Source organism: Motacilla alba, chromosome 5 (genome assembly GCF_015832195.1).
Source record: "Motacilla alba alba isolate MOTALB_02 chromosome 5, Motacilla_alba_V1.0_pri, whole genome shotgun sequence".
Lineage (NCBI taxonomy): Eukaryota > Metazoa > Chordata > Aves > Passeriformes > Motacillidae > Motacilla > Motacilla alba.
In genome coordinates, this window is record NC_052020.1 from 30,219,188 (window position 1) to 30,242,257 (window position 23,070).

Below are 23,070 nucleotides of genomic sequence, written 5' to 3' on the forward strand. Positions count from 1 at the left end.
GGGAGAGTCTCTGTCAGCAATTGATTCTGTAAGTGAAATACTTGATCAAAAAAATCTAAAATTATACTTCAGGCCTCTATACATTTTAAGAAATAAACAAACCAAATGAAACCAAACCCCACTTGCATTCTGTCGGGCCAGAAATGCCACCATCATCTTAACAGTGAAGCACCTTGCCTGCCCAGAGTTATTCCATGAGAGGACTTCTCTTTGACAGATGGGATAAATCTGATTTGGTTCCATACATTCATATTTCTTCAGAGAAATGCAGCACTTTGGTAACTAAACAGATTATTTTTCCCTATGATTTTTTGATAGTATTTGATTTAGGATGATAGTGATTTTTTTATAACTCCTGGTTTCTCAGGTGTGTGTCAGAGTCCCCAGATATACTTTCTTATTCCTAGTGAGTATTACTTCAGTACATTTACAGGGCTGGGAGGAGTGGAGAGAACCATTCATTACAGTCAGCTGGCAGGGAGGGAGAAAAGCTTGTTTCTAAATATAATGTAAATTAATCCCACTGCACAGGATGTATTAGGCATATGTAATTCCTGTCTGAAGACATCTGTGTTTGAAAAATGAAGAGCAAATATGCCCAGCTGATGACCTGGTGAATGGTTGCATGGCAAAACTATATAAAAAATAAAATTTTGTTTCTAGGAAACTGGCACTTGGAGAAAGGGAAGCATTGGCAAACTAATGCAGGAATGATGTCAGATCTTTCGTGGTTGTATAGAGCAAAAAAAAGTCACAGGACTGTGGGGTAGGTCCAGAAATAATTTCTGCTTTATGAAATAGTTGTTGGTGTGATATCTTTCAGCTACAAACTCCCTGATTTCAGCTGTAAGGGGATGAAAATTGGTGCTAACGAGTAGGAATTTCTTTTAATCAAGAGTGCAAGATAGCCTCAATTTCTAAAAAAAAATAAAAGACAAAGTCTGTCTTCCAGCTACTAGTAATTACCACAGGCTTTTAAAATTTTGATCTCTGTTAAGTGTCGTTCATTTTAAATTGCATGTATGTCTCATTTTTTCCTCAACAAGCAAGCCAGGGAAAAACAGCTGCCCAGTAATTTAGTAAAATTAAAATTGTCCAGTTGTTTGCATAGGCTGCATAGATCTCACATATCCACTATAGTACAATACAGCACAGCAACTAATTTCTTTTATAAGTTTTGTCTGAAAATCTTGAGTGAACAACTAAAAAAGGACTGGATGCAGAATAAATAATTTTGCATAAGCATGATATTGTTGGACTGTATCTGCATTGCATTCTGGTCTGGTAGCATTTTGTGTAAGGGTGGATATGAGGGTGAAGGCAGGAGAGAATAAGGTTCTGAACAGCACAGGAGGTCATCAGGTTGAGTATGGAAGGTGGGAAGTTGCTCCTGTCAGCTGTTGATGGTGGAGCAGCTTACAGCCCAGGCCAAATGCTGGAGTTGCTCTAAACCACAATTCTTTTCACAGCTTCACAAGTGCGAAGTTTCAGTCTCCTCCTGGATCTGCCCTTGGCATGTCACGCAGAGATGCCAGGGATCCTGCAGGCTCCTCCTAAAAGAACCTTGTTAGGGACTAGGGCTGGCTTTCTAAATGAAGCATCTGTGATGAGAGAAGTCACATCTTTGTGACCTTCTGTCCTCAGTGGCACCAACATACCTGCCTGTGAATTGCAGGTGCTTGTTGGAAGCCAGATGAGAAAGGTGCATTTGAAGAGCCATGTCTGCACTTAAGGAGGTTACCAACAAAAGTGACTGCAGGCTCTCTGCAAACAAAGAGGTACAAAGAGGCAGTTAGCAGTGTTATTTAAAAGCAAATCCTAAAACTTGCTTGTTTCCTGTGTTAAGACTGCTATTTCCAGTTAGATTCAGCACAGTGGTCATGGTTGCTCAAGTAAATCGCCCTGCTGCTTGACACAGTCCTCTCATGACAATACAGATTCAAAACAGCCCTTTTTTGGTTGCTTTATAAAACAAAGGGACAATGGCTATTCCTCTTGTGCCAAGGATGCTGATGTCCATTCAAGAAGATTACTGGCTTCACTTGCATTCCAGGCCTTGTGGTGTTTCACTGGCAACATCAGATTGGCTCTCTGAGGCACAAAGCCTTGTGCTAGGTGGCCAGGGGTTTCACTAGATATGATCCTTTGTTGTCAAAGGAGATTCAGGATCCCAGACTTCTGCTAATGATTTAACATATGTTGATGATGTGGCATCCAATATTTTTACCTCTTCTATATCTGTTCCTTGTATTTCCTCTCTCTGTACAATTGGTCAAAGAATTGGTCCCTATGTCATGGGGAGATCTTGTGGAGATCATGTAAAATCCTTGGTTTAAAAAATTCGGTTACATTTTTGTACTAAGGCTGGTCCCTTAGGCACTGTGATTTAAAAAGTTGCCAGCTTTGAAAAGATTTTATGTTCCTGTTATTGTTAGAACAGTACATCTGGACTCTCTTTTGTCAGTTTTTCAGTTTCCTAGCTTAGGTTTGAAAGGTAATGCTACACTTTTCTGCCATATTTTCCTGACATGGGAACAATCCGTAGTTCTGAAGTTGCAGGTGCAATATTCTCTAAACTTTTTTCCTTCCAAGGATCTTGAAGAGTTTCAGATTCTTTGAGGAGATTGGTTTTAAAATAGAGGCCAGGAATTCAGGCAAGTCAAGTGTACTTGAGCAAAATAAGTAGGTTTTTAGGTTTGGTTGTTTTCTTGATGGACTGAAATGATCTTGATGGCTGTTGAAGGACCGTAGTTTATCAAAAGGGAGAAAATGATTGTTCCTGTCTAGAAATTCTTGCCATTTAGTGGGATAGCAAATACAGAGGGTGAGGTAGGAAAAAGTGGCAGGGAGTATGAAGAACTGGAAGATTACCAGTGCAATGCTTTTTCACCCTCTTTAAAATAAGCATATCTGAAAGAAACACAAGTGGGAATACAAGACTGTTAGCAGGATACAGTTAATTTATAATCTCCTTACAGACAATAAACATACCAAATACTAAGGACAATGGTAAAAAAAATACATGGAAATACATTAATGGTAATTTTACATAGTGATTTTTGACATTAAAAATACCATCATATCACATAAGATATGCTTGCTATAAGTATAATTTAAAATTTCATCATGTATGTTTTCCACTTGTGCTCTACCTTCAGAGCAAGGCAGAATAGCAGCTGCCCATGGATTATGGCAGTGGCAGGCTGGGGCCTTAGACTAATTCTAAGTGGTGCTGCAACAAAATCCAGTGACATACTTGTTCCTGCAAGGAAATCTTTGTCCACTTTCTGTGACTAAGCTGCTATGAACTAGCTCCTTCCATAAAACCTTGTAACTATACATTGCTGGGAACAGAAACCACAAGACAAGTATCAGACTTGCATAAATGAAAGGACTTCCAATATATATTAAATCACTGCTGAAACACTCTGCAGGGAACTGCCCTGTGCTGGGCAAATTCCTGCTTTGTGTAGTTCATTGGACTTGATAAATCTCTTACATAATTATACTTCTGAATCAATAGTTAGGATGAAAGTAGGAATGTATGAATGAGAATTCTAAGAATAGGAGTGAGAAACATCTTAAAATTAGGGAGTTCATCTGTTTTATGAAGGGAAAGGAGGTTTGGCATACAGCAAACCTTCCAAGGTAGGTCATTTGGAGCAGACACTTCATTTTGGATATAAAACATTTGGTTGCACATACGCAAAAACTGAAATTGAAAGAAATATACTAAAATTACAAATTAAATACAATCCCACTATTTTTAACTGGACTGCAATTGTTATTTTATGACCAAATTTTGAAGTTTGTAGCAAAAAATGTTAGAAAAGGTTAGATTTGGTTTCAGGAAGCTTACTTTTTGTTTTAGTTTTATGGTCTTCTTTAATCTATAAAAGTTACTCCATCAGTCTCATGTCTACACTTCTTCAAACTAATATAAAAAGAATTAGAAAGACTTATAAAGAATTGCAAGAATTTATCCATGCTTGGGCAGGGTTTGGCCAACATGATTTTCAGAGGTCCCTTCCAGCCTCAACCATTCTGTGATTCTGTTATAAATTTTCACATTTCTTCAAGCTGTGTAAGCCAAAATGTATCCTGATATATCCATATTCTTTCTGGAAATGAATAGGTAAATACACATATTAATAAGAAGAGTATTTGATAGCTACCTATCATGAATGCCAAAAATGTTTCCGATTAACCGCTTTTTTTGGAGTGTGGTTTGTCAGAGTAAGGTCTGTGAAAAACACCTTCCTCAAAATACTTTGAAAAACAATAGTAATTAGTATTGGAGAGTTGGAATTTAGTCATTCTGGGGTTTCAACACGAGAATTTTTCCCATTCATCCTGTTCACAGAAACTGTCACTTTTTCAGTTAGTTTTTAATGAATGATTTTAATGGCTAAAGCCTAGTTTCTAACCTCTTTTGTGGCTTCTTGATTTGTTTTTCCATAAAGAAGGCTGCCAGCTCCTTCCCTGTGATAATGCAGGGAGTGTGGGTGGGGTACACAGAGGCTGTCTTCTAGGAAGGATGGCTGGATTCCTGGAACCCTGCTCTGGAGGGAAGTGAGCAAGCAGAGGACGTCTGGTTGTGAGGAGGAGGATTTTGCTGGAGTGTGGAGTTTGTTTTGATTCAGTTGTGTGCTGATTAAAGTTAACAAAAATGTAAGATGGATGTCATACCCAGCTAATGGATTGAGTTCTGTGAATTAGGCGACAAAGAGCAGTATTTATTTATTTTTTTTTTTAGAGTGCATGGCAAATGCATTTCTTCAGATAACTGTCTCTGGTTTCCATGGCGATCTTACTTCTGCTTGTTAAAGGTATTTTTATGACTCTTTCACATTATTTGAAGTAGTGCTAAAAGCTAGTACTTCAGGACTATCTCAGCTGTTGATGCCTGCATTTGGCAGTGAAATTCAAGGAGTACAAATTGGAAGAGGAGCAAAAGTAATTTTTGCTGCTCTGAATCAGACTAATGCACTCTGATAACATTTCGTGGTTAGAAAATGTTACTGTTTGCAGATTCAGTGAATTTGAACCACAATAAAGGCTAGAAGGACTTTGGGGCAGCATGCTATGGTGAACCACTGTATTTACTTTCTCAGTGTACTTCTGTGCAACTTAATGTACAATGTAGCTGCTTATCTATGATGTTTCTCAATTAAAAAAAAAAAGTAGGGAATGACTGGAAACAATCATCTTTTCAATCTCATACAATAGAGTTGGTATATAGTACATGGAGATTTACTGAATGTTGATATGTATGATAAATTAATGTATAAATATGTATGATAAAATTAACTCTGACTTGGCAGGCTTTAAACACATTTCTATTTTGAAAAGAGCTGCTTCTCATGCAATGGTTACCTTTAATATTTCACATTTCTTTTTTACTGTACTTGGACAATTGGTCAAAGGCACAGACGAGCTACTTACGGGGAGCAGCTGAGGTCACTTGGTCAGCTTGGAGGAGAGAAGGCAGAGGGGTGACCCCATTTCAGCCTGCACCTTCCTCAAGGGGGGCAGCAGAATGGGAGGTGGTGATCTCCTCTCTCTGGTGACCAGAAATAGGACACAAGGAAATGGAATTAAGCTGCATCAGGGGAAGCACAGATGGGATATTAGGAAGAGGTTCTTCACTGAAAGGGTGATTGGTCACTGGAACAGACTCCCCAGGGAAGTGGTCACAGCACCAACCCTGACAGGGTTCAGCAAGTTTCTGAATGATGCTCTTAGTCATAGGGTTTAGTTGTAGGTAGTCTTGAGGGAGTCAATGAACCTCACTGGGCCCCTTCCAACTTCAGCTATTCTATTCTGAGCTTGATTTTTCTGTCCTGCTCAGTCAGGCTGTGTACTGAGAAGGTTGTCAAATAATGTCAGGTGTCATTAGGGTTTTATGTATACATGGCTCACTCTCTGAGAAGACCAAATATATGCTTTTCCTTTTTAAATTAAAAGCACTTCATCTTTCTGCATTAGTGGTGGAACTTGGCAATATGGGAAATGTTTTGTGACGTGATTGTTTATCTCATGTTCCTGACAGTATTGACTTATAGGAAATTGCAAGATGCTGCATTTTCCAGCTGTTTGTTCACTCCCATTTTTCTTGGATGCTTTTCAACTAACCAGTACAAACCCCATGGGAAGTTTGGATCCAAGGTTATGTTGCTCCAGATCAGTTATCCAGCAGAAACCCTTCTAAACCTAACCTACGGTAGAAAATGACAGCTTTGCTCGCTGTGAGGATGTGCAACACTCCAGTACACTTGTAACCTTAGGAGAATAAATTTTACCAGGTTCATCAGTAAATGACTAATACACAGAGAGTGGGAAAGAGCCTCTAGATGTTGTGAAAAGATTCAGAGCACAATTGGTATTCAGAGCACAATTGTTTATTGAATTGCCTTGTTGCCTGGAGCAGTGTTATCCTCTTCCATGGAAAGAAGTTGCTGGGGAAAACTGAGGAACAATGAAGTGGGAAATATTTGTAGTTTTGTTCCAAAGCTTCTTATATTTAATGCCATGCAAAGTTTCTGGTGTAATTTTTTCCTCTGCTTTGGGATATATGAAGGGAAATACTTGATTTAAAGGCATCAGCACAAAGTTCTACCAGTCTATACTAAAGGTGATCTGGTTCATTAGAGCAGTTTATTAATAGATAAATCATAGCTACAAGTGAAAAAATAATTTTTCCCTGAGGGATATTCCCTAACTAGTTTTCCAGTGTCCCAAGTGAACTGTCTGCTTATCCTTTTTTGCCTTTTAGGCTCTGATTTTATTTTATCTGCTTAATGAGTTCCTCCTCGTCTTTGAACCAATACTTTTTTACGCTTCATTCTTCCCATTTAGGATCAGTCAGAACAGAACTAATTTCATTTCCTTGTGACTCTCTGATGTATAAATGACAATATGACATAATTTGCAGAAGTAATTCAACAGCTGATAATATGGAGTCTTGCATGAAGCTCCTCTGGAAGACCCTGAAAAGAAGCTTAGTAGTTCTCTAGAGGCTTCTGAAGTATTAATGAAAACACTTCTGAATTCTTCTAGTTTTCCAGTCTTCATTTATATTAATTCTAATGAAGGTGAAACGTGCTTGGGAATTAATGTTATAAAATCAATGCAATTTAAACTAGATGAAAGATCTAAATTCATTTTAAACAAACAAACAAAAACACACAAAAAAGCCTGTTTTCTCCCCTCTCTAGGGCATTGTAAAAATACATTATTACTGTTAGAAGTCATACAATTTCTAATAGCTGGAGAGTTGGAGATATTTTTTAAAGCAAGTGGTTTGATTGACTGAGTATCTCCTAGCAACTTAGAAAGCTTTAAATACAACTGATTGAATACTGCCTGAGGAATACATTGTTGAGCCCAAAGCACCTGCCAACACCAGGTGATGATTCATTTCTTCAAAATACATTAGATATTAGAGATGTAACTCAATATTTTGTCAGTATCAAAAGGAATTTGCATAAGACACATGACACAATATACAGAAAATTGAATCCCAGATGACATTCAGGTACTGCAGACTGAAATAGGAGGTGTGTGAGGTAGATTTTAAAGTTAATATTGCATGCTTCAGTTGAAACAGTGCTGTTTTATCAAGGAGCAGAAGTAGACTTTTTGCTAATTCTTGTTGCTTGCCACTTGGTATACACATTGGCCATGTGAACAAGAATGGTCTTGCTGGTATTTTACATGGACAGCCATTGGAGTACTCTACTTGGCACATAAAAGCTTGGGGGTTTTTATTGATTGGAGGAGAAATCAAAGCAAAGAATGATAAAGTCAACAGAGAAAAGTGTAGGGGGACTGCAGCTGCTTTTTCATGTCTCAATCAGCAGCTTAAGATGCTGTTTTCTCTCATTATGTCTACTTGTAGGTAACCTACAAAAATGCTAACAAATCTGCCACATAAATCAATTACACTTCAACTCAAAAGAACTTCTGGTAAGTGTCAACAATATAGAATATCCACAATGTGGCTGTTGATATGGTCTGCAGTAAGAACAGTTTAACTTTCCTTGGAGGTGGGAAGCTAAACTCTACTTTGAACACTGTCCAGCTGCAGGGAATACATGGAGTTGTCTTGTCGAGCAGTATTTGTATGCTGGTAGCTATGCTTTAACTGATCTAGTGGTACTGCACAGTACAGCATTGGGAGAAATGAAATAAAGGAGAAAAAGAATGTCTGTGAAGTCAGGGTTGGAAAGCTGGGACCAGGTTACATGTTGTTGTTACATGATGTTACATGACTGTGCCCCACTCAGCTGTGCTAGCAGAGATCCTTGCCCCCATACATCAGAGGGCTGAAGCACTTGATCTAGACAGGCTAAAGTAGTTGGGTTGTTAAGCCTGGAGAAGAAAAGGCTCAAGGGAGACCTCATTGCAGCCTTCCCATACTTCAAGGGGGCTACAAGAGAGCTGGCTGGAATGGAATTTTTTACAAGGGCATGTAGTGATAGGACATGGGGAAATGGCTTTAAGCTGAAAGAGAGCAGGTTTAGATTAGGTATTAGCAAGAAATTCTTTACTGTGAGGGTGGTGAGGCCCTGGAACAGGTTGCCCACAGACATTGTGTATGCTCCATCCCTGGATGTGTTCAAGGCCAGGTTAAACAGGACTTTGAGCAACCTGCTCTAGTGGAAGTTGTCCCTGCCCATGACAGGGGGGTTGGAACGAGATGATCTTTCAGGTCCCTTCCAACCCAAACTATTCTATGATTCTGTGATCTTTCTAAAGACAGATTTTTAAAGGAGAGAGAAAATCCTGTGAGTTTTATGGTATCTTGATATGCATTAGAAGGGGCCCATGCTGTAAGAACAGATCACTTAATTTACTCTTGTGTTGCTGCTGTGTAAGATAGAAACATAGGGAAATTTGTGGAGAACTTGTGTCTATCATATATTTCTTTCTGAGATTTGGATGGAATGCAATGATAAAGAGAAAATACTGTCATAGCTAATGCTGTTTTTTTTTTCTGTACTTCTGCTTCACTGCTACCCACCCACCCTATTTGAAACAAATGTGTAGAACTTGAATATCTGAATCACCAGGTTGCATTCTGTGTGTACTCCTGTGAAGTTATGTGCAGCAAGTCTTTTTTTTCTGTTCTGCTTGTCCAATTTGTTTTGTTATTATGTACATAAAGAATGTCTTGGGGAGGGGGGAAAAGGTATATTTCTTCTAGATGTGGCTTTACACACAGACACAGGCACAGGCCTGTCTGTGCCACTGAAGTGGTCAATGAAAAGAAAAGCAAGCTGCTGCAATCCACTTACAAACAGATTAAAACGACATACTTATATTTTAATTGTATCTGTATTTACTTAGTGTAAATTTGTAATAGTGTAAATTTTTATCTTTAATTCTGTACTATTTATGAAAATATGAACACTTTAGCCAGTTTCTGTATTTGAATACTCAGGATAGAGCATTTAATACAGGAATCAACATAAGTATCTAAAAATATGGTTTAGATAGTTTTCTTAGGCATTTGCCTCTGAAATCCCCCAATCCATCCATTACCAGAAGCTGGGAGGGGATAGCTGGGGTGTAATTGTTTTCAGCCTTCTGATTCATAAAGCCACTAGCCCTTACAGTCTTCCTAATTTGAGCAGCATCACGATGCAAATCAGTGATACCTGGCAAACTCCAAACAATTATTTTCATTTGCGGTACTAGGAAACATTCAAATCTGTTGAGATTGTTGTTATTGGGGCCTGGGGTTAGTTGTTTGTTTGTCTGTTTTCCTTTTTATATGCTTCCTGTCTCTACTTGCAGGTAACATCACGGTGCTGTGGTCAACATGCAAAACATCGCTACTCAAATCGGTAACAAACCGGTTCATTAAGAATTTGGCCTGCTCGGGGATCTGTGCCAGCCTAGTCTGTGTGCCTTTTGACATTGCTCTTAGTGCCAGTCCACACTGCTGCTGGTGGATCTATACCATGCTCTTCTGCAGAATTGCCAAGTTTCTGCACAAAGTCTTCTGCTCAGTGACCATCCTTAGTTTTCCAGCCATTGCTCTTGACAGGTAATGGGGAAAATTTGCCATGATCCTGGATTTTTCTTTCTTCTTTCTCCCCTTATCTTGGTAAATGTGGTATCACTGTCTGTAATGCACACCAGTATTGCAAATGGAACAGCCTGTCAGTTGAAAAGTTGTGATCTGCCTCACAAAAAGCACAAACTCCTACTGCTTATATTGATAAGTGTGAAAAGTTATGTCTGTCATCAAAACTCTGTGAGCTTAAAAGTCCAGAGCAGTACTCCAGTAGTAAGCAAACAATCAACATCTGAAATTTGAAGTGCATGTCAGGGATTCACTTTTTTTTTTTTTTAATACACACAGAATGCTCAGTGTTCAGCAATGCTTTTGCTCAGGGCTTGCCAACCACAGCTTGTGCAAAGCAAACATCATGGTACTTCCAATAGATGGATACATGTAGTTTGTGACCAACAACTCTTTCCAAATATCCAGAAAAAATCTGTTATAAAGATTTTAAAACTGTGCATCTGGCCTTTGAATGTGGCACAGGCCTTCATTATGTCGTTTGAAATTCTGAGTGTGTGCAATGTACTGTCTAGTTTACAAGTGAGTTAATGCTAAAATCTTGAAAATAATATTCATATGCATCAGCCAAAGTGATGTATTGAAAGAAATTTTCACCACTAAAAATGTGATCTTTATATTTAAGTATTCAGTTTGTTTCTACAGACAGGCCTGCAAAGGCAGACCTTTGGGGGGTTTTTTTGTGGATTTTTTAAATTTATTTTTATTTATTGATTTATTTTATTTTTTTCCTTTCATAAACAGGTAGTCAGTTGGCAACCCAGTTAGGAATTTGGAGCTTTATGCTCAGGTGGCTGAGAGGTTTCTCATAAGCAGTATGGCCATGAAAATAATTAATTTTTTTTTTTTTTTTTTTTTTTTTTTTTGACAGATACTACTCTGTTTTATATCCTCTGGAAAGAAAAATATCTGATGCAAAATCCCGAGACCTGGTTATCTATATCTGGGTCCATGCAATAGTAGCCAGCATTCCAGTATTTGCTGTGACCAATGTGTCTGATATTTATGCCATGTCCACTTGCTCTGAATCTTGGAGTTATTCCCTTGGGCACCTGATATATGTCATCATCTATAATATCACCACTGTGATTGTACCGGTGGCAGTGGTATTTCTCTTTATGATTCTTATTCGCAGAGCGCTGAGTGCCAGCCAGAAGAAAAAAGTCATCATAGCTGCATTAAGGACCCCTCAGAATACAGTTTCTATCCCATATGCCTCCCAGCGAGAAGCTGAGCTCCATGTCATGCTGCTTTCTATGGTTATGATATTTATCTTCTGCAGTGTCCCCTACGTGACTCTGGTGATTTACCGCACCATCCTCAATATTTCAGATATTTCAGTCTTCTTGCTCCTCACTGCTATTTGGTTGCCCAAGGTCTCTTTGCTGGCCAACCCTTTGCTATTTTTAACTGTTAATAAATCGGTACGGAAGTGCTTAGTGGGGACAATAGTACAGCTGCACCGAAGGTTCAGCAGGAGAAACATTGTCAGCTCGGGTGGTATTGCAGATGATAATCTAGAACCCAGTGTCCATTCAGGAAGCCAGCTTCTGGAGATGTTTCATATTGGGCAACAACAAATCTTCAAGCCGATGGAAGATGAGGAGAATGAGACCAAATCCGTTGGCTCTGGTGGCTTTCAACGGAAAGAAATTCCTAGCACCAGTTTAGAGCTCGGACAGACTTCGGTTCACAGGTTTATACCACAGACGATTGCAGACTCTGCAGCTCAGGTGGCCCCAGCTGTGCCCACAGAAGCTGATACAGTAAATGACAAGTATTCCATGCAGTTTGGTTTTGGACCCTTTGAGCTGCCTCCACAGTGGCTCTCAGAAAACCGAAACAATAAGAAGCGACTCTTGCCTCCTTTGGGGAATACCCCTGAAGAGCTAATCCAGACAAAACAGCCTAAGTGTAAAGCAGAAAGAAAAGTCAGCAGAAACAATAAAGTCAGTATCTTTCCCAAGGTGGATTCTTAGTAAGAGCAGGAGCTTTAAGTGACAGAGGATGGTCACTTTATATTACATTTTTGATCCCATGGATCTTTATTATGTTGAAATTTGTTACAGCCTGATTTTTTTTTTGCCAAATATAAGTTAAATGAACAAACAAAAGAAAAACATATATACAAGTGTTCCTTATTAATATAACATACTTAATGAAAATAATATATTAAATATATATGGAAATTTGTAGTTTGATCTCTGAAATCCCTACAATTATATCTTGTTTTTAACTTTCAAAAGTACATATGAATTTGGGAACTATTTTAATGGCTGAATTATGGAAATACAGCAGTTGGTTTTCTGGGAAACGTTATGTTGTATTAAAATGGACTGGGCATCAAAGTACTTTAACAGGAAAGGCTGTAGAGAGCAGAAGACATGCAGAATGGTAAGTCCTACTCTCCCACAAATAGACACAAGATTCTGCACATTTCATTAATGAAGTAGGATGGATATTAAGTGCATTTGTTTTCTGTCACGTGCATTTATTTGATCAGTGTTAAAACCTGCTGGATTTTTTTGCACAAATTAGTTACCAAGCATCTGTCAAGCATCTAAAATATTTTAAAACCTGAACCACTGGTTTTTGGCTTAAAACATCCACAAAGTCAAGAATACCCAAATCATCATGCATGTTAAACCCCAGAAAGACCTTTTTATAAAGATCCCACATATATTCTTGTAGCTTTAAGTAAAAACTGGATTGGAGACCATGCAGGACAAATTCTGACTCCAATAAACAAATACGTATGTGCTAAGAATCCTGTGATAAAGGGCATATACAAATGTCCTTTAAGTGTAAAGTATGTATTAAGTAACTACGGGGTAAGCCTTGAACTAAACTTAGCTGATGGTGCACTCTGCTGTTTTCTTATGGGAAAGCAAGGAAATGAAAGAAATGGGTGTGAAATGTTAGTGGCCTTTCTCTGAGTGTGAAAGTCTCAGTTTCTGTCTCACTCTCACACAGAGAGAGAGACTCACAGAGAGGGATTCTGAGTGTTTCAATGACTGTGGAACTGTTGGGTGAAGAAGTTGGCAAGAGACCTAAAAAGGCAAAGGTTTATTAGTGCTGTTGCTCGATATTGCCAGAAGTTTTCCTTCAATCTTCACAGATACAGATACCAACCTTCCTGCTCCACTCATCTTGCAGAGCAGACCATCCAGTGTATGAACACAAGACTTTCAAATCTGGTGCCTAATTCCTGAGCGAGTCAGTCATGCCAGCCTTGGTATCAGCTTGGCAGCCTTTCTGTGAGAGTTCAGGCATTGTGCTGCAGCTTGCCTCTCTGCATAATCACAGGCATATTGTCTCATTTATACTGAATGTGAACTTTAAACTCTATCCATCTGTTAGGTGACATAAAACTATTGCAGCCCTGACATTTTAGCTCTCGTTCAGTTTCAAGCAGTCCTTCATCTGCACTCACTGTTGTCTCTGTGGGTGGTTTCTTAAAAGCACAATCTTGTAACACCTGTTTGCTCCTTGTGGTTTTCCTGTACTTCAGCCCTTTGCTGCATGCTGAACCTTTATCTGTGATTACTGTCTGTCTGTGAAAGTAGTTTTCTTTAAAGCATACTTTAAAAGGGACAAGGTGAAGAATCTTGACAAGTTCAAAGAAACTTACTAAATCAAATCAGTTAATCTTAAAAATAAGAAGAAATTCTGCTAAAGCAGAATGTACCTTTTCTTCCTTCAACATGATTGAAGGAAGTCACCAGCTTCTGATGGCCCCAAGGTTGTGGATTTCTACAAGTCATTAAAAGCAAATGTTTTAATAAAAATGTATTTAAAGTGTATAAATTACTGTGTAAAATATGTTTTTTCTCCATTTCCTCTTTGATTTCAGTGCATTTCACTTTTTGCTAGTTCAAGAGCTTCTCAGTTTGGGAGTGAGGAACAGTCATCAAGGGGTCCAGATGGGTGGTGGGAGCCCGAGTTGCCCTTCTTAGATACAGAGATGAGAAGACAAGACATAGCTTGCCCGAAATCAGACAGAAGAAAGATTCCAGAAAAAAATTGGTCCTTCTGTGGCAGAGGTGGAGAAGTACTACAGCATGCATTTTTTTAAAGTGCCAATAAAAAGTAATTTAATAGAGTGTTTCTTTTTCCAAAATTAGAGAAAGAACAGATGCCATTGAGAAAATCTTGAAAACCTAAAAATCAAATTAGGAGTTGTAGTTTCCTTATGAATTTTGGCTAAGTTTAACATTCTTGTCTCGCTTACATATAGGTACTGCTCAAAATCTCTGTGATTTCTGAATGTGGATATATGTTTACTCATATCTGAACTCCTTTGAAGAAAACAAACTTATTTTTGTCCTTTTCAACTCTCATGTTGAATGAAACACCAATGATAAATTTAAAGAGTTAAATTGTATATAATTTCATGTTATATCTGGAAAGCGAAGGGTTTGTGATAGGTTTTTACTGTTGAGACAAAAATATTTCTTTCTTTCAGAAAGAATACATGTAAACACTTGATTGTACATTTTTTTAGCAGATTATATAAAGACATTGAAATCCTTCACCAAGAAATAAACTACAGTGGTTTTTCATAGCTCAAGAATTACTTGAGAATGGTTTTAGTTCATCTTTTAGCAATTCATCCATGTGGAAAAAATTCACAAATGCACATCTTTTTATAGAAAAAAACCCAACCTGTGTAAAAACCAACCCGTTTAATCTGTGTAAAATTCACAAACCAGCCTCTATGCTTGAATTGCCATCAGAAAACAGTCATTCAGGAAATTCTTTATGCAAGATTAAATATTTGACTTGTTCCATTTAAGACAGTAGTAGCTTTGAGTCATTATTGCTGTTGCTTGGATTGTTGTTCAAATTATTCACCTGGGCAAAATGTTTTCCAGTATCCAACCTGAAAAAAAAATCAATTCTAGTTATAACATCACATTAAAGTTACACAGAAGTGAGTTACGGGGTTTTTTTGTCTTTTTTACATAATCTCTTTTTCCTTTGCAAGACAGGAGTCTGTTTATTGCCCTAACCTTTAGAGGAATTTATACAGTGAATATTAGCTGTGCTTGTCCTACCTGAGTACTGGAACGGTCACAGTCTGCCTTAGAAATATTGCCTATAGTAAATAAAAGGTACTTCAGGTGAGTACACAGAAAGAAATGAAAAATAATCTAAGGCAAATAACTAATGAGCATTAAAAAAAATCTTGTTTTTTTTTTTTTTCTCCAACATGTTGGAGACAATGAAATAAAAGTGTTTTGGCTATCTGTTTGTGTATTAAAAGGCTTTTCAGAAGAGGAGTATGAAGGTAAGCAATAGTAATTTGGAACAACTTCCCTGTATGTCCCCTGCTGTTTGTATTTCTTTTTGATTGGATCAGGAAGAAAAGGATAAATAAATTCTGTTACTATGGCAACTGTGTTCTGAGTATCAAGAGAGCTTGTCTAAATGTGATTTCATCATGTTATAACCTATTTTTTACGATGAAAAGCACATCTTGGAGTGTTTTTCTTCCTGTCCACTTTCTAGACACAAAGATTTTTTTTCCATTCCAACCTTTTATTTTTTTTAAATAAAAAAATATGTTATACTTCAAAGAAGTATGTAGTTTATCTTGGAACAAATTTGACCTGTTCCTGGAAAGGCAAAGAAAGAAGGCTCATCCTTGATTCTGCTTTACTAGTTAATGCTTCAGTACAAGCTCTAGTTCAAGCTTAAGTACACCTGCCACCTATAACAATATTTGAGATTATGTAATATTTAATGTTATTAATAAAGTTCAGTCCTTATTGGAGAGGAAGACTCTTATGAACTGATTTACATGATTGAGATGAACTCTACGAACCTCTTCATCTCTAGGTCTTCCAAGACACACAGCAGACGATAAGATCAACTGTGGTTTGAGATAGATATCCTTGCTCAGCCGTTATTACTCAATCTCAGGTGTGACAGCTTCATTGGAAACCTTCACTGGTTCTACGTGGACAAACAGCAGCAAGAACCCTACTCCTGCACCAATTTCAAAGGAGTTTTATGTCCATTTGTAAACACATCCAGAGCTGGATGGTCTCCTTTCAAAGGCACTTGTGAGCTTGTAGGCAGTCTGTAATAGCAAAGTTGGTAACAATACACACTCTGTCAGCTGTTCAGCATATGCATTGTACTGTAGAAAAAAAAATATTGTGGCAGTTACACCTAGCTGCTTGCCATACCTCATTATGCATAGTGAATGTAATTCCTAATACAGAACCTCAATATTTTAATTTAGCCAGTTTGTCCATTCTACTGTTTCTTCATTGTCATTACTGGCCCATGTAAACTTGCACATGTAAACATGCATTCTTCTATTTAAATTTTTTTTTTTTTTTTTTTTTCTTCAAATCATCATCTGCACCATCTGGAAAGCACCACGGGTTCCAAACACCACTATGGCATTGCCTTAGCAATCAAAAGACGTTAAAATTTTAACAGACCACAGCTCAGCATGCTTAGGGAGGAGGCAAAACCACACAGGGTTCCCTAGTGCATTTTCTGTTTGTCTTCAGTTCTTAACTGGGAACCACATTGCATCGTGACTACACTAAATACCAGGAAAAATGGTTCTCTTAGTGGCACATGTGGCAGCAAAATACAATATCCTGTAAGCATCAACAAAAGCTCTCCTGCAGATCTCAATACATAACATCACTAGCTAAGTAAGATTTATTTTGGCACAAAAATTTGTCAATCGAAGCCATAATTTGAACGAGATGCACTTTATTTCTTCAGAGGAAACTGTTTCTTGTGGTTTTTTACTGCCAATGAAAACCTGATTTTAACACAGATGGGTATCAAAGGAAGCAGTAGGAGCCCGGAATTGTCTCTGCCGGCTTTTTTAAAGTTAATTGGACCATGGGAATTAGTAGTCACATTTTGTTTAAATGCAGGAAAGATAAAAGGGGATCGGATTAGGAAGGCAATCGCACTCCCCTTATTAATAATTAATTCCTTTTTAACAGCGAGTACTCACGTAAAAACAGTGACGACAGTAACAATTTTAAGTTTTAACGGGTTTATTGAAAAGCGATTCAACTATCCTTGTGTGCGAGCATTGACACGATCAGTGCAGAGACTGGGCCGAGAACACCAATAATGCACAGCACAGGCACTGCTCGGAAGGGGCAGCACGGCACTTGCTGCTTACACAGCTCGGAACGGGGGGCCCGGAGAAGGAGGCGCCCAGCAGATAGCGTTCCCCTCTACCAGGACGGGAAGGGCAGAGCTCCAGCGGGGCACAGGCACAGCTCGGTCACGGGCGGATCGCTGCGAACGGAGCGGCACCGGAGCGGCACCGGCCCCGCCACAGACGGGCCCGCGCCGGGACAGCCGCAGCTATCGCGAGACTTCGCCGGCCTGGTCGTCACGGCAACGGCGGCGGCGCCCGCGCTGCTGCCATCCCGCGGTGAGGACGGGGCTCCTGCCTCCCTGCCTTCCTGCCTGCCTCCCTGCCTCTCTGCCTGCTTCCCTGCCTCCCTCCTTCGCTCCCTATCTGTCTCCCTGCCTGCCATCCTGCCTCCCTGCCTGCCTGCCTGCCTCCTGCCTTCCTCCCTGCCTGCCTTCTTCCCTGCCTTCCTCACTGCCTCCCTGCCTGCCTCCCTTTTTGCCTGCCTGCCTGCCTGCCTCCCTGCCGACCTCCCTGCCTTCCTCCTTCGCTGCCTGCCTCCCTGCCTGCCTCCTTCACTCCCTGCCTGCCTCCCTGCCTTCCTCTCTGCTTGCTTTCTTTCTTTCCTCCCTCCCTGCCTGCTTTCCTCGCTCCCTCCCTGCCTGCCCTCCCGTTTTCCTCCCTGCCTCCCTCCCTGCCTCCCTCCCTCCCTGCTCCCTGACAGTGAAATAAAGACTGTATTCATTTGAGCCTTCTGAGAATTTCCAGCATGTGTCATGATGCGCTGAGATGTCGAATTCCTGTAAATTCACACAGTTTTGTTGTTGTTTTCTTTCTCAGAGAAACGCGTGTGTCTGTAGTTTAAACTACAGCCATGATAATTCCTCTGTTGTGAGATTACTTGCAAGATATATGCTATTCGAAGTGTCTTTCATAATAAGCATATTTCAATACATTGATTGGCTTGATGATATAAATATAATTTGTATGTATATTAAAAAGAAAAACACATACTTGAGTGGCAAGCCAGTCTGAAGTGGAAAAACCTTGCAACATGGCATTGCTAGAAAGCGTTTGAAACTTACATGTATATCTGAAATATTGTTGGGCTTGTAGTGCTTTATTATGAAACTGTTCCTTTGAAATGTTGTTTTTTGCTGGGTTTTCCCCCAATTTTAGGTAACAGTGGATATTACAAGTAGGAGCTTGGATGAAATTTCAAGGCCTGCATCTAGCTCGACCTAATTGCAGATCTTTAAATACATCTGTGGAGTTAACAACACTAGAAGCATGTTTGCAAGAGGTAATTTTTCTCTCCTTCAGCAGGTTGAAACCTCCATGCCTAATTATTCATAGTAGAATGCTAAAGAAGTACTATTCTGCTTTTTTTGTACCCTAGCCTGACAACCCCAAATCTGACAGTCTGGGGAATGATGAGCTGGAGAACCAATGTGAAATCTAAGTAAAAGAGCTCTTTCCTAGCATCAGTGTAAGACCTGAAAATGGTTCTTTTATTTAAGAAGTACTCTGCAGTGTGGTACAGAATTGTTGTTGTCCTTTGTAATAGCACGTGAGTATTGTGGTTATTTTCTTCACCCAAAACATCCCTGTTTTCATGGTGGCAATAATTTACATTTCATAGGTTGATTCACCCATCAGTTTGGCTGATGGTTATCAGAGAGGCAGTCTTGAAGATGGGTGTCCGGCAGAAAACAAAGGTGATGAGAGAGGTAAATCTGATGTCCAGGAAGTAAGAACTGATCAGCAAACAGTGGAGAGCATGACCATCTCTCTTCACAAGTGTCTATGGAATCCCGACGAGCTGTCAGGTGGGAATGATTAAAACTTTCTGGTGTTGTGTCAAGACCAAATGTCAAGTTTTTATAGTTTGGGTAGAATTCTGATGATGGAGGGAATAGAGGTTGCAAATAGGCAAAATTCTGGAAAAGAAGATATCAAAATCCATACCTTCATTTCTCTTCACTATTTGAAATCTGCCTTTGAAAGAAATGTGTTATTCCTGTCATTTACAGTACAGTAAATGTCTTGGCATCATAAACTGTGATCTGGCTTAAAGGATAATTTAAACCCATCTCTGTGTGTTCCATGGAATTGTGTTAGAAAGCGTTTTATTAAGATGTTTTTATCAAACTTTTCAGAGTAATCGTGATCATTTGTTAGAAACGTTGTAACCTAATAATGGTCCACCTGTCCTAAAACCTGGAATTTATGGTTGTAAATTACAGGATTTAACAAATGAACAATGTTAATACTAATAAAATACTTTAAATGTAAGTATGCAGTGTATAACTTCAATTGAAGCACTTGCAGAAGTGTTTCATGGCATTCTTCTGTCATTCTGTAAATGGTAAAGGATTAATGTTCTGGGGTGTCCAACTGTTTGCAAATAGAGATGCATAGGCCAGTGAGTGAAGCAGATGTTGGAAACCATCTTGAAATTTAGTTAAGATTTCATGACAGATTTGGAGTGAAAAGAAATCCCTTGATTCCTGCTCCTGTTTTTAACATGAGTTCTGCTGTACTAGTATATGCTATTTTTTAAATGAATTCATTGCAAGGGTTTTGTGGTGGTCCCTAATTGAAAAAAACATATCTGGTTTATTGTGAAAGGCTTTTCCCTGTGTTTTTCAGGACGTAACTCTACTTCAGATTCTCGAGATGAAAGCATTGAAACACAGATGTTGAAATTCTGTGAGCCTTCCCCAGGACAACCAAGTAATGCAAAGTCAGATACTACTTCACAAACTTTGAAATCTTATGAACCTTCCCCAGGAAAACCAGGTAGTGCAAAATCAGGTAGTACTTTTCAGGTGTGTAAAATGAGCAGTGCAATAAAACCTTTTTCTTTTCTTATTAATGCTTCTAAGAGAGTTTGTAATGGTATATGGTATAATGTATTTGTGTGTATATTCTATAGTTATAAAAGAATACTGCAAATTGAACATGTATATGAGTTGTGCTTTTCAAGAGGTATTGGATGAATTCTTTATTTAGAGATTGCTTTATTAACGGATATTAATTGTCTTTATTGCTATAATAGAATTTGAGTTTTCCATAGATTCAATCAGTATAATAAGGCATAATTCAGTGGTTATCATATCCAGTGCAGCAATGTTGGTCACCAAACATGATATTAATATCTACAGAACAGAGATTCCATAGAACTCCACCTAAAGCTTCACTCAGTAATTTAAGGTTTATATCAATCTGCTGAGTTCAGGTCAGTTGAAATAAGTGCTCTTTTTTTACCATCTGCCCTTTGGTCCATCTGTCCTCTGTAGCTCACTTAGATTTTTATAGCTCCCCCCTTGTTTGCATCCCTGATCTGTTTATGGCATAAAGTAGACCAATGCATCACAGTAAATGCTTGGAGCAATGGCTATGTAAAGCATTTGACCTCACAAGATTAGAAAATAAAATAGAGTGTTGCAGGGTTCCAAAATTTGTAAGTCTGTGGGATTAGGGACTGTGCTACAAGTGTTTCCTCTATTCTTAATGTGGAAGCCATAAAAGAGGACAGAGCATGAGGATGCTATAGGAAGGGGAAAAGGTAAAAGTTATAATTATAATCTGCATATTTAGAAAAATAAAAAGGAGACAATGTAGAAATCTACTCTAATTAAGTAATGGTAGTTTCCATCATGTTTCATAGTTTTTAATTTTTTTATAGCAATATTTTTCTAGAACCAGTATTGGAATCTGGTTTTGCTGAGACATAAGACTGAAACTTCTCTAATATTTAAAGGCAGAGATATTACAGAGTCTCTCTTAACCGCCCCCCCCCCCCAAAGTCTCTCTTTTGAATTATTAATTTCAAAATGTATTCTACAAATCAGGCTTAAAAAATTATTTTATATTTTAAAAGTGAGTGATTTTTTGCTGATACTGTGGAGATGTCACTCTGCCATTTTAAATTTGAATCAAATCACTTGCCCAAAATGGGTGACTTTTCCTCTCCCACACCTCCCTATACAACTGCTACAGCTCAGAGTTTGATTCAGCACTCTGTTGCAAAGACTTCTGTATTTTTCCCTGCTACAAACAGGTTTAGAAATTAACATGTGTTTGAGAATGTTGTACTCTTGTCATGGGGGTTGCCAAATTACTTTTAGTGCTTCTTAATGTTTGCTTGTTTTTTTTGACATGCTTCAAGCCAACATTAATTGTAAATATATTCTCCAGCAGATTCTTCTGACTTGGAATGTTCTGAAGACATGGACATAAATGCTCAGATTCAAGCAGCTATAAAGAAAATGAATAAACTTGACACAATACTTGAAAAACAGTGTTTTAAGGAAAAAGCACTTAAAAAGCAAGGCAGAGAAATGAGGGCAGTGCTCTGGGAAGAACTTCAGGTTCTGCTTATTTTGTGACTGATATGTCTTACAGTACTGTCTTTCAGAATGATCATATTTCAGAGAAGCCTTATTATTAAATAACTCACAGTTGGCTAACTAAAATTAATAAAGGGATCTTAAAAAGTAAGATTGGATAGTTTTTGATACATATTGGCTAGGCAGGCTTTGAAAGAAGGAGATGGTCCTTAAAAATTGGTAAGACAAATTGCCAATTACACAGCTGTCTGGGTTTGGTTTACTAGCGTAGTATTATGCTTGAGTTCTCTGCTTGCAGGGAGGATAAGGTGTGTCAGGAGGTAACATCAGTGAACTCCTGAAAAGCTGAAAAGCATTTATTCTGCTCAGGTGGGATCCTTCTTAGGCCCAGCTGTTTTAGTACTGTCTGTTGTTGAAGAAATTAAAGATGCTGACTGAAGAAGACGTAAGAATACTACAACAAAAATTCCTTTACCCTATCCCTGTCCTGGCCTCTAGCAGTTAAATGCCTTGAAACAAGTTAGTATTTCCTCTGTTTTACATGAATAGAAATGTGAGTTGCTAAAAAACACGATTGGTTTGACTGCATTTCATAATTTCATTGGATTTGGATTTGGAGCCACATAGACGTTACAGAGATTCTTTGTCTGGGTCTCCACATAAAAGGCAATATGTAACAGAGGCTTTCAAGTTTCACCATGCTTTTGTCATAACTTCAGGAGATAATCAGACAGCCTCAAGAAGAAAATAAATTGAGAAGAGTAATTTTTAATAGGGTCTGAGGTTCATTAGATCTGATAAGCAGACAGTGTATTTCCCTTCAAAGAATTTATTTTAAATACAGGCATGTATCTCTACATACACAGTTTATTTCTTTTGAATAGTGTATCAGAACCACAGGAAGCAATGAGGAGGTGGAAAACACAAACCAGTTTTTAGCTGTATTCTCATCGTGGCATAATGCAGCTGGTAAGTAAAGAGAAACAGAATTGTGATACATCCTATCTTTTTTTTTTCTTTTTGGGGAGAGAATAAGGATTTGAGGTCTGAATGGTTATTGCTGAGCAAAAATCTCAGCTTGAATGTTGGAAGTACATGCATAATAATGTGTAGTGTGTAGTTAAAATATTTAAACAGAACTTACTATTTGCAATGTAACCTGCTTTTATTTCTGTGCTAAAGTTTGGGTTACTATGGGAAGGAAACAATTTGATACGGGTGATATTTAAACAGCCTCCAGTAGATGTCAGGATATGTTAAAATAACAGTAGAAAAGAAGACTATATAACTGCTAACTCCTTTATCTCAAAAGTAACTCCTGTAGAGACCATGTGCATCATGTGGTTTCTGGTGTACTGCACTGACAAAACTGCATAGTTTAGATTTATAGCTTTCCTCCAACTCGATCTTTCTATTTTCTGTATCCTGCTAGTGCCTTACTTTTCAGGTCTTGTTTATTTTGGTATGTATTTAATTAAATGAATGTCTTGATGGCTGCC

General features: G+C 38.4%; 2 protein-coding genes across 10 annotated transcripts in view; both read left to right on the plus strand.

Annotated features, from left to right (window-relative positions):
• The window catches only part of GPR176 (G protein-coupled receptor 176), a 32,688-nt gene extending 17,732 nt beyond the window's left edge, over window positions 1-14,956 (plus strand). The window contains exons 2-4 of one of the 2 annotated variants that reach the window (XM_038138905.1): window positions 7,901-7,968; window positions 9,802-10,054; window positions 10,965-14,956. In XM_038138905.1, coding sequence (XP_037994833.1) covers window positions 7,914-7,968; window positions 9,802-10,054; window positions 10,965-12,072 — 1,416 coding nt within the window. In that variant the 5' untranslated portion in view covers window positions 7,901-7,913 and the 3' untranslated portion in view covers window positions 12,073-14,956. The remainder of the gene's footprint in view (window positions 1-7,900; window positions 7,969-9,801; window positions 10,055-10,964) is intronic. The other variant, XM_038138904.1, reaches the window with a different exon arrangement.
• Window positions 14,957-17,383: 2,427 nt separating this feature from the next.
• FSIP1 (fibrous sheath interacting protein 1) overlaps window positions 17,384-23,070 on the plus strand; it is a 69,841-nt gene continuing 64,154 nt past the window's right edge. For 2 of the 8 annotated variants that reach the window (XM_038138896.1, XM_038138898.1), the window contains exons 1-6: window positions 17,384-17,516; window positions 18,396-18,519; window positions 18,859-19,045; window positions 19,869-20,033; window positions 21,420-21,592; window positions 22,456-22,540. In XM_038138896.1, coding sequence (XP_037994824.1) covers window positions 18,427-18,519; window positions 18,859-19,045; window positions 19,869-20,033; window positions 21,420-21,592; window positions 22,456-22,540 — 703 coding nt within the window. In that variant the 5' untranslated portion in view covers window positions 17,384-17,516; window positions 18,396-18,426. Of the gene's footprint in view, window positions 17,517-17,882; window positions 18,019-18,394; window positions 18,520-18,615; window positions 18,787-18,858; window positions 19,046-19,868; window positions 20,034-21,419; window positions 21,593-22,455; window positions 22,541-23,070 lie in introns of those variants that run through there. The other 6 variants (XM_038138899.1, XM_038138900.1, XM_038138901.1 and 3 more) reach the window with 6 other exon arrangements.